Source organism: Epinephelus moara, chromosome 10 (genome assembly GCF_006386435.1).
Source record: "Epinephelus moara isolate mb chromosome 10, YSFRI_EMoa_1.0, whole genome shotgun sequence".
NCBI lineage: Eukaryota > Metazoa > Chordata > Actinopteri > Perciformes > Serranidae > Epinephelus > Epinephelus moara.
In genome coordinates, this window is record NC_065515.1 from 16691312 (window position 1) to 16705459 (window position 14148).

Consider the following 14148-nt stretch of genomic DNA (forward strand, 5'->3'; position numbering starts at 1 on the left):
TTCTGACTTTTACTTGGCTAAACATTTGAATGCATGACCTTTACTTGTAACGAGTATTACTACACGACAGTATTCCTACTTGTACATCTGAATATTTCTTCCCACCTCCGCGTGAATACCAGAGCAGCAGAGGCTTGCACTTCACATACCACATCATCAGAATGTGTGATATCACACCAACAAGGGGGGAATTATAACAGAGACAGAGCGTGGACTGTTCATCTCACTGGATCTTAAGTGCACACACAGACAGCAGGAAGGAGACGGGTGTTCCTGGTAAATACCAAACCCACAGTTAACCTGCGTTTGGAAACTATTCCAGGCTTGTTAAGAGTACCTGCGTGATTATACGGCTGCCCACACTGTTTTAATGACACAGCTGCTGAATTCCAGTCATTCCCTGGAAAACAAAGAGGACAAACAACAGAAAGTATGTTTTCAACAAGATATTTATTGACGAGTTATGAGCTGTAGAACATGAAGTAACAGATGGTGTGTCAGTAATAGCTTAATATATCAGCATATTTGATGATATATTGGAAAACTTGCACACACAGAGCCAATGACGACTGTTCAAAGAGAAACGACTTGCTACAAAAACGCTTTGATTATTCACACTACCCGACCTGGGTTAAGACAAAGATACAAAATTAAGACCATTAAGAGATTTCTTTGTACAAAATGTGCAAATCAAAGGCTTCTACAAATTCATTACAAAGCAATATACAAACTATACACACAAATGACTTCCATTAAAGATCCTGAAATATGACATGAAAAAATAATATCATAGCTACAAAGTATTTCCTAACTACTTTGGACACACTTAGCTTTTGTTATTTAAATCCAGAATGACATGAAGGTTAGCTATTCAGGTTTTGGCAACATATTAAATATGACCACAGCTATGAAGCGTAATCATACATTTACACCTGGCAAAAAGAACACAATGTAAGAATGTCTTCTAAAATAAGAGAGTTCTGTAAAACGGTTTGTCACAAAAAAGTACATTCACAACAAACAGAAAACAAAGATGTTACCCTTCCTTGAACAAATGCAAGCAATACTATACATAACCCTGAGACACACACAAAAAAAGTTTGAAAATAACATCTTGAAAGCGAAAAGCATCTTCTTCAGCCGTAACGGCCCACATTCTCTCTTGCAAGTGTGTATTTTTAAGTCGAGGAGGAAGATACAGATTTAGCTTACCAAAATTAAGGGAAGCCCAAGTCCAAAGCCTAAAAATACAGACAGGAAGATTGTTTCTGTGCACAAAATCATACACTTCCCCAAATGTCTTCTCTCCTTCCCCGTACGCCTGGCATAGCAAAGGTCTAATTCAGTCTATCAGCAGTCCAAATAAATTACACCTGAGTAAACGCCCAGTGTCAGGAGGGGAGAGAACCACAACAAAGGACCAGCCGACGCTCTTTTTTAGCTCACTGTACAACAACATGTCAGCGAGAGACACTAATAAGTCCTTACAGAGTGAGTTCAGCTTGTAATCTACTGGCGAGATGATACAAATGTTTGACGATGGTGTGAGTCAGCTGAGCAGTGCAAGGCCGATACAGAAAACTCTGCACACACTGTGCTATCGGCCTGCTTCCTGACTGTGCTTTGCATGTTATATAAAGACTGAAGTTCCTGCAGTATACATGGCAACGAGTCCAGCTCAGGCTAGTGGCTACATGGGAAAGTTACACAAGAAGTACGAGTAAACAGATCAGCTCGCAGACTTCCAGTCTCTGGGCTGTCTCCAGGACTCGGGCCTTCTCTGCAGCTGAAGATAATGTGAATCAGGCTGGATGGAGCCACAGCAGGAATACAGAAACTCTTCCTCCTCCTCCTCCTCCTCTGAAGAGACACATGCCTGCATACCAGACACCACGGCTGATCTGGGGAAAGAGACAAGAGGGAGATTAATGTTTAGGTCCTGTGAACTGTGCTGTATGAGGAGCGACCACATGACCAGTGGGGCGGCCTGGACATTCTCAGGGAGCTGAGAGGAATGCGGGGAGACTTTGGTCCTCCGGGGCTACACATCAGCTTATCACCATGCCATTTTATCAGGCTTACCCACATAGCGTTAATAATGCCTCTGGATGGGGCGTTATTTAACCAAAGTCCTCCTGGCATGTGGGATTAAGCTGCTCAAGCCATTTATGTCGTGAGGTAATAAATATCTGAGGGTGGCGGTGGAAGGGACCCCACACTGGACTACACACATACACCAAAACCATCTGCTCATCTGCGCTATCCGGATATAATTCGTACTGTAAGAGGCTTTCTTATGGTTACATTTTTAAATTCCTGAATGTGTGAAGCTCAATATTTACTCCAAACAATCTCTCATCTCCGCCCTTCTCTGCAACCTGAGACGCTTCAGTATCTAATTTTCCTCCCCTGCTGTTATGAAGGAATGTTCCACTGGATATTTGGGGGTGTTGGAGAGAAACATTAACCTCTGATTTGCATATTTTTGATGATAACTCATGTCTGCCGGAGCAGATGATGGATGTGTGTGCTCTCTGTTCCAGGGGAGAGAGAGAGCTGACAGTTACAGGCGGGCTCTGCTGGGGGCTTGTTTGGATAACTTAATGAGTTCTCATTTCCATGGCTGACAAAGCCGGCTGATACTACTGAAGCCCCAACTGATCCATACACATCTGTTACTGTTGTGAATACATGGCCTGAAGCATAACAGTGGGACACAGCCAGAGCTCTGCTCTACTGGAGCCACAACACAGAGACAGAAATAGGTTACAAACAAGCTTCAGAGGAAGAAGCAGCAGGATCTGCTCATAGATTTAAACTCTCTGGAAGAATTACTCTGTCAGGTTACTCCATTTCAAACTACAGTATTTGTAATAGCCATGAATGATAAAACAGATGTACTACACAACAAAAATGCAAAAATATTGCCCATTTCCTGATCAGCTGAACAGCCCTAAGGCACAAACCAACTGTTTGGTACCAAGACCAAAACACCACTTTGAGTAATTAACATTTTCTGCATTTTTTAAAGAAATAATTGGCCATTGTTGCTTTCTTGCTGAGAGTTAGAACACTGCTACCATTCCCATATTTCTGGGTTAAGTATGAAGCCACAGCCAGCTAGCCTGGCTCTGACCATCACCTCCAACGCCTTGTTTCCACTTATGTATGGTGTCCATAGATCCGTGACTATAGGGATGATGCCTCTAGTGTCCAACGCAAGGAAGTGCATTTCTCTAAAGATGGATAGTAACCTGACAGAAACTACATTTAGCCATGAGGGAAAGGCTAATTTTGTCCATTTTTTGCCATCCAGTAGTTTGGAATATTTGCCTGGAACATTACCCAGACAAAAACAGGACCAATATACATGGCAACAAATAAATAAAGATGTTGGCCTGCCAGGTACGTAGGATGTACGAACAGCTAATCGAGTCATATGCCTGCACTCTAGCATCCTATTTTGGCCTGTTTTTAGTGAATTATGCCTTCTAACTTTTTACTTAAATGTATAAATACATCTTTATTGCTTGTAAATCAGTTATTTTGACAGGTCTTTACTGACTATTTCATATCACTAATAAATCTGACTGTAACATTAGGCTAGTTCATATAAAAATGTAAAATCTGACTGTGTTTCATTACAAACTGATAATGACAATCTGACTGTATATAACGTATAACATTATTTTAACAGAATAACAAGACTCTGATTCACAATATGTTAAAACTAGATAAACAACTTCTTTTTAATCACACAAACTCACTTGACCATCAACACAGGCAACTGAATTAAAAGAAACAGCCTGTTAGCTAAGCTAGCACACAGTCATACGGTGTCTACGAAATCCATTGCAAAGTTTAGTTTTTTGAACGTACTTGAGGCAAAGTCCGGACCGAGATATTACAGAGGAGAAGCGTTTCGCAGGCACATCGGATATCAAAGAAGCAAGGCGTAAGGCTAACAAATCAACATGTTGTATTGATCCTTTGTTTAATCCTTGTAGCAACTCAAGTGTAAAAATGACAAGCTGTTGTTTTAAGGTGGGGTTACGGCATTGCTCAGTGGCTTCGAGGTGTCTTACAAGGAAAATATAAAAGAAGGAATGGTCATGACGACAGTGACAGTATTCGAGGAGCCAGACTTTGGTGTTAGTTCTATTGGAGTCAATGAGGCAGGCACTGCAATTCTCATTTTAACCCATCATATCTTTGTTGTTTGACTTTGACTGAGAAATCCTTCCACCAGAGTAAAGAAGACACAGTTCATGATGTGTACTGATGTCAGAATGACCCTTAAAGGACTTAAAACGGAAGGGTTACTATTAGTTGAAGGAATGTTCTATTACTGTAATGGAAACCATTTTGTTAATGATAGTATGCGTGAAAATGGTCCTGTCAGAAAATAACTAAAATAAAGAGGAGATTCTACATCCAGTAGCATTTTTTCCCCAATATCGTAGATAAGAAAATGTACGTGGTATGATAACTGTTGACTTTTAAAACATGGTGTATCACTGCAACCCTACTGTGCACGTTTGTTCTCCTTGTTACTGGTCTCAAAACAGATCATGGCTCTGATGCAGCTGATACTATGTGTTGCATACACATTTCAGTTAGTGCCAAAAAGTATTCAAGCTCGATGTCCAGCCCTGAAACCAACCAGTAACAGCATATTTCCTGCAACATAAACTCAGCTCAGCCTTCCTGATCAAAGTAAAGCAGCAGTAGCAGCTCTTATTTTATCACATGCGACTGCAGGCCTAATGGAAGTTTCCATCGCTGCTCTCTCTGTGTACATGCACACGGGTCACTGCGTGCACTTCTTCAGTTCTGCTGCTGCTGCTATAATCTCTCTCAAGTGTGGATGATGAAGAGCATGCCTCTGAATCTTAAATACTCTGCCGCTCTGTTCCAACTACCACAATATCACTGTTTCATAAGAGTTGCAGCTTTATATTTAGTCCTCTATCTCGATCTGCTGCAAAGACGGCAGGCTTTCACATGCTGCGTTCATGTTGATACCAGCATGATCTCTCCACCCCGGCAAACCATGACAAGAAGGTGCACATTGTATTCAAGTAAATCACGCGGATCAAAACCACTTTATCCTGAGCTTTAAATAAATAAATAAATAAAAAACACTAACAGCCCATGTATTGTGTTCCAGAGACACACACTGTCACCGACAAAGGTTACGTGTCTGTCATCATCAGTGCATCCATCAAAAACCACCATCGTCCACTCGCATCAGCAAACTCCGGCTCTCTGAGCCACAACAAGGGTCCCGCTGTCACCAGAAATGCGCTCCAGACGGCCTCACAGTCCCGTCATTATTACCTGTCATGTCAAGGTCAATTATACTCAATACTGAGCTGCAGGAGCCGCACTCTTCTCTGCTCATCCGAAAAACACAGTTTATATGGAAATACTCGCATTCAAACTTTGTTTTCAAACTCTTTACACATCCGACTTCCTCCCGTCAACAGGGAGTGAGGTGTCTGGGGTGCCAACAGGTGGCGGGGTTAATAACTGTAACCCAGAAAGTGCCCAGATGCCCCGCCTGTGTCTTCAGTCTGGTCCACCGCAGCAACCACAGTGTGATACTGCGAGGGAAGGAGGGAGACCACGTGTCCTTCAGCAGACCAAACAGATGGGCTGGGACTATATGAAGTGATTGGATCTGGCACTCTGAGGTTTAACCTGACTCAGTGTGTCTGCTCCCATCAGTTATCTTTCCCCTCCACATGGGAATAACGTCAGATTGAGTTTGACAAAAGGAAATGATGACCAATGATCAAATCTGTCTGTGACTCAAAAATGACCCACTGTCACACACCACAAGACTAGGTCGCATTTATCAAACGAATGACACCTGCATTATGACATCATTTCCATTTTTTTTTATCTTTATGCACCTTGGACGCCATCTGCATCTTCCAGAAGCCCAATTACCCACAATGCACCACACCAGAGCTGAGTCCTCTTTCTTTATCTGTCCCTTGTGTCCAACAAGGCCTGTGCCATGTTTACTAATGACCACAAAGAATTGCACTGTATTGACTAACGCATGAATCAGTCACTTCATTTACATTACTTTGCATTGTTGTTTCCAGGGGCGGATAAAGGACTCGAGGATCTTAGCGCAGCTGCAAAGTGAGTCTTGATGAATCCTCACAGGAACTCCCGTTAAAGACTCGGAACAAAGAGCGTCTCTATGACTGAATGCGTGCCACTTTGGCACTACTTCAGAGACGCAAATATTACGTAATTCAGATTAATTACCAGGCAGACACACTCTGTGCCATCCCAGCTGGCTTACCGAAGAGGCCCCTGTAACTGTATGACAGCTCGCTTCGTTTTAAGGGCGTAATCAAATTAGTCTGGGTGATTATTCAGCCATTTTAAGCATCTTTTTACCCTTTTCCTTTTTGTTACTCGCAGCATGGCGAAAAGACCAATAAAAACTCCATTAGGTTTATGCAAATTTAAGCAGCCGTGCCGAGGGCTGTAATGTGGCAGATTGATTACTCAAGGGACTGAAGACGAAGTGTGTGTGCACGTGCTAACTCTGACTGTGCATGTGTGTGTCTTGGAGAAGAGACAGGGTGGTGGTGGTGGTGGTGGTGTTGGGGGGGATTGTTGTTGTACACAGATGCCACAATAAAAGCCTCATTCAGCTTGTGTTCCTGGTGGCCCTCACAGTGAGGCATTAATAAAACATTAGTATTGAGTGACTGGGGCCTCTGCACTCCTCCTCCCTGATCCCACTGTGACCTTTCCATTTTACAGCAGCTGTCTGGGGAAGCAGAGAGCCCGCCGAGGACTCCCTCCGTGGCCCCTGACCTCTCCAGGTGTACTCTATCACACAGAGCCGTGCCCACCTCATAAGGGCTTCGGTTGAAGCTATTAAAAAAAGCTGAATAGTGCTTATGTGTGTGATTTTTTAAAAGCGGAGAGGGGTGATGAGGAGGGAGGAATGGAGAAGGAAAAGGGAGGAAGGGAGGAAGGGGGGGCTGAGAAAACAAAGGCTCAAGCGTGGATAACAGTCATCTCCGAGGCCGTTACACTCCAGTGGTTTAAAGGAGAGATTGTCCTGAACTTTGTGCAGGGATCTCCGGTTACATCCTGTCTGCCTGCAGTCTGGTACCAACAACCGACCAGATTACACCATCATGGCGCTCTGCTTGCCATCTCCAAAACACACACTGACTTCATTAATTAAAGCCTACCTGGTGACTGTTGAGATTGTAAAGGCAGTAGTCACAATATGACAATAAAACTGTATTTATGTCTGCACGTTTTTAGCCTAAAATGTTATTTACTTCCCCCGCCTGGCCCATAACAAACACAAACCATAATGCTTTGACATTTACAAATACTTTTCCATCAACAGCGGGTTCTGGCTTGGCTCTGGAGTCTGTGGTCAGTCACATCTGGTGGAAATGCACAGGCCCGCAAACTACAGTAGGTGGTGACAAAAAGGCTGGTAATCCCATACGGGCCGCGCAAACTGAAGGGCCCGAGCCACAAGGCAACATTAACAAATCTTTGCTAATGGGAATGCAGGCCACACCTTCATTCCTCCCGAATTAGAGTAAGGATGGCTGGCTTTTTAAAGGACAGGCAATGCCAGCAATGTGACTCTGTGTGTGTGTGTGTGTGTGTGTGTGTGTGTGGGAGACAGAGAGCGAGACAGAGTAGTACAAGTGGAAAACGAGTGGTTTCACAACTGCGTAAAAACTCACAATACTACTAGTGAATACTTGAACAGCTGACTGGTGGTTTTCAGTCCCATCGTAAACATAAAAGGAACACACACAGACACTCACTTGCGCGCACACACGCACACGCACACACAATTATTTTTCTCTCTGACCCCAGCTGAAAGTTGACAACCTCGGGAGCAAAGTATTTTTAGGCAGGCGTTAGTCTCGGCTGCCAAATGGTGCAAAATATAGCTTTGCGTCTCCTGGTCTTACTCCCTCTCCACTTCACCTCCCTCTCTCCATATGTGTGTGTTTTTGTGTCCCGCTCCGTGTCACTTTGTTGCTCCCTGAATTCCTGCCACTTCTCCTCTCCTCTGAACCCTTCCCCCGTGTCTCGGGTGAGACAGAGTCACCCAGCGTCAGGGTAGGATGCCTGCTTAACAAGCTGGAAATCGGAGCTTTTTTCCATGTCTGCTGTAATTAAACAGAGAGGCAGGCAGGCAGCAGCGGGGATGGAAGCTACCGTAACTGCGCGAGTTCATAAGGATGCGGTGCCTTGATCTTTCATAGCCAGCCTGTCTGTCTCCATCCTGGCCAAAAAAACCCGAGCTAGCGGTCCATACCAGCAGCCTCATAATGCTAAGCCCCCAGCTCCATCATATCCAGCTGTTTACTGTAGACACAAGTCACACATAAGCTCCCCGCTTCTCACTTGCTTCCGTTCAGCTTTCCTTTCAACGTTCTTGGCAGCATAAAAGCAGCTTGTTCGGAGTCACTTTCCCATATGCCTGACAGAGAGGGCAGTTGTTTGGCATTTACGTAAGTGCTTCAGTATTCTTAGTTTTTAACATCAGTGACACTGATGGAATTTCTTTCTTGGCAACAACTAGAGAAACTTTAATTTTCAACTGTTAAGGGGGCATTAAAATAAGTGCAAACTTTACAGTGATCTCTTTTAAGTCCCTTCTTAAAATATACTTTTAACGGAGAGCCTTTCCTGATTTTTAAGTTTTAAGTTTTAAGTTCAATTATACTGTCTTTTATTTCCTCAATTTTTATATACGCAAGTGTTTTTATCAGTTATTTTTAAGTTGTTGTTTTCATGTCTGTTTTAATTATTGACATGTAAAGAACTTTGTAACTCTGTTTTGAAAAGCTCTTTATAAATAAAGATCATTATTATTATTATCATATCAGAGGTTGTGTTAATGAGTTGCATCTAGTCTGATCTTCAGCCAAAGTTCTTGAAAAACAAAGATTTGGTTAATAAAATTTAGTTTTTCCACTCTAGCTTGAAGCAATAGTGACAGTTTTGGAAATAAGTAAAAAGAAATTTCTGACAGATGAGAAGATGAGAGCAAATATGAAGCTGGGGCCTGCAGATGTTTAGCTTAGCATAGCTCAACTTAGCATAACAACTAGACTGGTGGACTTTGTAACCTCTGGAAAGCGCCTGGTTCCAGTCTGTGTGCTAGCTACGCTAACTGCCTGTGGCCTTGTATTGAACAGACAAACATGAGATGTGGTTTTAATCTTCTCATCTAACTCCTGGCAAAAATATGAATAAATGTAAACATTGCGTAAGTGTACTTTTGCTTTAACTGCGGACATCTGTTTTACTTGATGACAGACTGGCGCTTTATGGCCAACTGGCCGCATTAAATCACTGAACCTATAGCGCAAAATAAAACATTAGGACAGACATGTGCTTTGTGAGAGTTCAGTGAATGCAGTCAGCACAATAAAACTCCCAATAAAGATAAAACCACCAAACCGTACAATAAAAAGATGCAGGGGAGTCTGGGCTTTTTAAAAAGCAAACCCAATGACTACTGCAGCGATGAATGGTTTTCCATTGATTGCATCAGTGCTAAAAAGGGATCACAAGGCGGGCCGTCACGTCATGACACTTAAAACTAGCTCCACCACCACTGGGCACATGTGAAAACAACTAGCAAAACCATCAAAACAACAGAGCATCCTCTTCTCGTTTCACCCACTAACCCCTCCGTCCTCGTCCCGTGTGACAAAACTGACAACACCCCAGGAAAAATGTATCATCTCTCATCTCATATGAAGCTGTGAAAACTGCCACCTGTCCTTCCTTCAGGCGGATTAGGCCGAGCAATTCTTCACTGATATGGTATGTTAAATCTTAGTCCATCATATTTTCGTACCCTTGAGATACCCCGCTACCGCCCCTCTTGAATTCCTGATAAGATTACTGATCTGACTTTATTTACTTTGAGCAGAGCAGACTGCCCTGGCATCTGTCTGCACATATGGTACTTTCACTTTGTCCTTTAAAGCACTTTGAGGAAGGTGCTGTAAGGAAAAGTGGGATTTGCATTATGAAAAGTATGATAAGGGTATGGTGGAAAACAGATTTTTAAGTCATGCAAGACTTTAGGTTGTGTAACACACCTACAGGACCTGAAGAAGGAATGTTCCAGCTCTTATCTGAAGCTTACCGAAGGCTCCTTGTGCACCTCTGACTCCAAGCCCTCCATATGTTTAACACTATGTGTCATATCACCTTTTATAACTTACAACTGTTTTGAGGTACTGACTCACGCTAGGCAGCCAGTTAGCACCCGGCTCACTACAAGCACAGACCTGATCCTGCCTCTCCACCTCGCTCCTGTCAGTGACAGAGGTCTTGTGTTGCAGCTCTCGCTCTGTAATTACCAACACTGCTGACATTCCTCCTGCTCTCTAAACCAGGACTCCGCCGTGTTTATCCAACACCCAGCAGTCGCAGGAGCTAGATAATGTGTAACTGTAACCACTGGCAACCCTGAAAACAGTCAGGGGCTTTTAAACTGGCCCCGTCCGGTTCAAACTGACATTCACCTCTGTTGGGCAACTATGTCGGGTGAGATATGTGAAGATATTTTGGTTTCCATAAAGCGAGTTCCCATATATTATGTGACAATACAAGGGACACTATGAATAGCACATATAACTGTCATTTTGTTTGTTTGTGTCAGTTTAAGGAAGCTACAATTACTCACCGTAGAAACCTCAAAGAGTCAGTGCGTCTCTCGCTCTCTACGCCGAGAGGTACTTCCATGTGCTGACGAAGGCAGTGGGAATGAGTGAGTAGGGCACACTGGTCACACTGTCCCAAGAGTCCGATGATGGATCGTAACAGTCTAGCGTCTTACACCTCTGAGCACCGAAGTACCCTCCGACCACATATAGTCTGTTTCCTGACGCCACTGCATGGCAGCTGATGCGTTTTGCCGTCACGTCGCCAAACTTTGACCACTGGTATGTCTCGCTGTTGAACCGGTAAGCAGAGCTGGCTGAGAACTCAGTGTCACCTCCGATCACCACGACATGGTTGCCGACCACAGCTGCTGCAGTGTAGCGCCACAGCTGCGGACAGGCAGCCGGCACAGACCACCGGTTCTGACACGGGTCGAAGCACTGCACCTTGGGGTATTTGTCTCTGTTTACACTGGTACCCCCGAAAGCAAAGAGTTTGTTTTTGGCACCGACGACGGCGGCGTTGCTCACGCCCTCTCTGAGCGGAGCCACCAGGGTCCATTTATTGGTCTGAGGGTCGTACTGTTCCACCTGTTTGAGAGACACAGACGGAGATGCAGGGAAGGATCCTGCAAGAGAAGTGTGTCCTCCCACGACGTAGAGCATGTGGTCGAGCTCTGCAGACCCGTGTCCGAATCTGGCGACCAGCATAGGTGACGCTTTGGACCACTCATCATGTAACGTGTCGTAGACCCAGACATCTTTGGAGGCCCCGTTTTCAGAGCCACGTCCTCCAGTAACATAAACCTGAGACACATGGAGAGAGGTCATATTTTGTGTACATCTACATAATGTTACATAAACACACACATATTCATGTATAGACCATATACATACCTTGCAACCAATAGCACAGGCGCTGCACTCCTTCCTGGGGCTGGGGATGTCTGTTTTGGGGGTGATCTCTTTAGTCTTGTTGTCAATCATGTAGACTTTATCACACATGAAAGTCTGTCCTCCCAGCAGCAGCAGGGCCTGGCTAACCTTCCTCGGCCGTGCACAGAACCCTGTTACAATACCGTCATTCTGGAGGATCCTCATTTTGCACCGAACAGCATCTTCAACAATCTCCCGCCCCACTTTGTGGCACATCACCAGCTCCTCTGAAGCAACGTTCTTCAGCAGGTACGTTTCAGGGAGCAGGGCCAGGCGGACACATCGCAGCAGCTCGGGCAGCTCGCTGTGCCTGTGCTCCATGTCGGCTTTGACCCAGTCGATTACAGCCTCGTACACCAGGCTCTCATCCTCCACCTCCAGCTCCTCGCTGAGGATCAGCTCCTGGACTTTGTCTCTGGGTAAGCTGAGGAAGTCCTCAGTCCTGAAGAGCGTGGCAAAGTTCGCCAGGCACATCCTCCACGACAGCTCGTACAGTCTCTGGCACTGGTGGGCGTCTGACAGCAGCATCATCCCCAGGCAGTTTGACTGGTGGAGGTTCTTTTCTAGAAACTCCGACGCCGCGTCCCTGATGTCGTGAAACTGGAGCATGTCGCCAGCTTCGAGAAGCGACTCCGCATTTTCCTCGTTGATGATGATTCGGGCAGAGTAGGCGTAATCGAGCAACAGCTCCAGCACCTCCGGATGGAGAGAGTCGTGGAAGTTGACTTCGGCGTCACGGCTCTCCCTGAGCCCGCCACTGAACATAGCCTCAAAGTATCGGCTACAGGAGGCCAGGACGGCCCGGTGGCAGGGGAAGGATCTGTTTCCGGCCTTCAGGATGACATCTGTGAAGACTTTTCGTTTGCGTAGCAGGTTGAGCTGAGTCAACAGGCTGTCGGCGTGGGACGTCTTGTGGAAGAGTTGGATATTCATGGAGCCGGAACTAGAGCGAGACTTTCTGTTTTCGTGGTTACTGACGGACATCTTGACTTGGACCTGAAAGAGGAAACAGAGCATAAAAAAAGTTAAGCACAGGTGGATCGAGCCACTCCTTTATATTTGTTCAAATCAACGGTCTGTGACACTTGGAGAGGAGGAAGCGATGTTATCAGATCATGTGCCCTCCTTTTGATGTAAACGCTCCCATAAACACTCCCATTTTATGACTAAACAAAACTCACTATGCCAACAGCTGATGAATGGGCTGCTCAGGAATAAAATAATCATATCAGCACGTTGGGTTACAACGGAAATAAACTTCAGCCTTCGGAGATGAAAGGAGATCAGATAAGGAGCACTCCCACACTAAACGAGTGTATACACAGAGATTTACACCATAAAACATACATCAGTGTCTCAACTCTCAAAAGCTGTGAAAACAAATGAGCAACATTAACTGCGTTTAAATCCAACCTTCTGTAATTCTTCTGTAATTACCGATAGGCGAAGACATAACACCTGGGTGTGTTGGCCTATATCACATCTTTCCACCCCTATAAACATTTCAGGGCTGTGAGTCACCTTCACCCACAGCCTGAGCCAATCAATTCCTCCCAACTTGCTCCTCCGCTGGTTCACATGCAAGATGGTGCCAAAGCTTTCAAGCCCACATAAGATGTGACACCTCAGTCCAGCTCCTTGAGGATGAAATTATGTAACCACAGTGCAACAGATGAAAACCCCCAATCTGTCTTTTGATCATGCAGTGGATTTAGACAGGCCTGCAGCCTCTGCATTGGAGTAGGAGGGTGTTTATGTTGAATTTAAAATAATGTTGCATGCTGATGGGGAGTTTTAATGCATTTCTTATGAGTATAATGATGTCATAGACAGTTTGTAATAATCATAGCATGGCACAGCAGGTTAATAAAGCCAGTCCACAACTTAAAAACGACCAAATAAATATCTTCCGCTTTAAAGCCTCCATTGTTTCATAGCAGATAAATTTAAGTCGGCTATTCAACCCCACTGAAAGGGGGTCTGTGGACTTCCGTGGGGGGACTCAGCGTGAAATCCAATTCGTTTTGTGCAGTAAATGTGAAACTACGGTCAGCACTTCAGCATGCGCTCAACTTTCCTCCAAAGTTAGCCTGCAAACATGCAGCCTGCTACAATGAGCCCACATCAAAGCCTCCTATGTTACACCCTGCGACTCAACTGCTCACATTTCGGAAGTTGGACAAATGTCAAAGCAGCACGTATCTCAGTGATCGATACTCCAGCAGGATTAGCCGTCTAATGCTTACCTTGATAGCCGCAGAGCTGATCCGGATTCCTTTATCTCGCCTCCAACTTGTTCCGTCGTTGATTTGTTTGAAGTTGTGGCAAAATTCAGACCGATCCGCTTCCCGTGTTTAAAACTGTATCACATCCCGCAGTGGTATGAAACGGTTGAGCCATCTGTCTGCGTCGCAAACCTCGAGTTTAAACGCGTGAAAGGAACAATGGTGGAAAGTTAGTAGCTGTGGGTTTTGTTCTCGGAGAGCCACGCAGCCTGCAGGAGAGCAGCGAG

At 44.8% G+C, this 14148-nt stretch overlaps 1 protein-coding gene across 1 annotated transcript; it reads right to left on the minus strand.

Moving 5' to 3' along the window:
- Positions 1-431: 431 nt before the first annotated feature.
- enc3 (ectodermal-neural cortex 3) lies at positions 432-14148 on the minus strand. The gene is made up of 4 exons (XM_050055050.1): positions 13883-14148; positions 11598-12632; positions 10724-11507; positions 432-1901 (listed from the first exon to the last, which is right to left on the minus strand). The coding sequence occupies exons 2-3, from the start codon at positions 12618-12620 to the stop codon at positions 10761-10763; spliced, it is 1770 nt and encodes a 589-aa protein (XP_049911007.1). The 5' UTR covers positions 12621-12632; positions 13883-14148; the 3' UTR covers positions 432-1901; positions 10724-10760.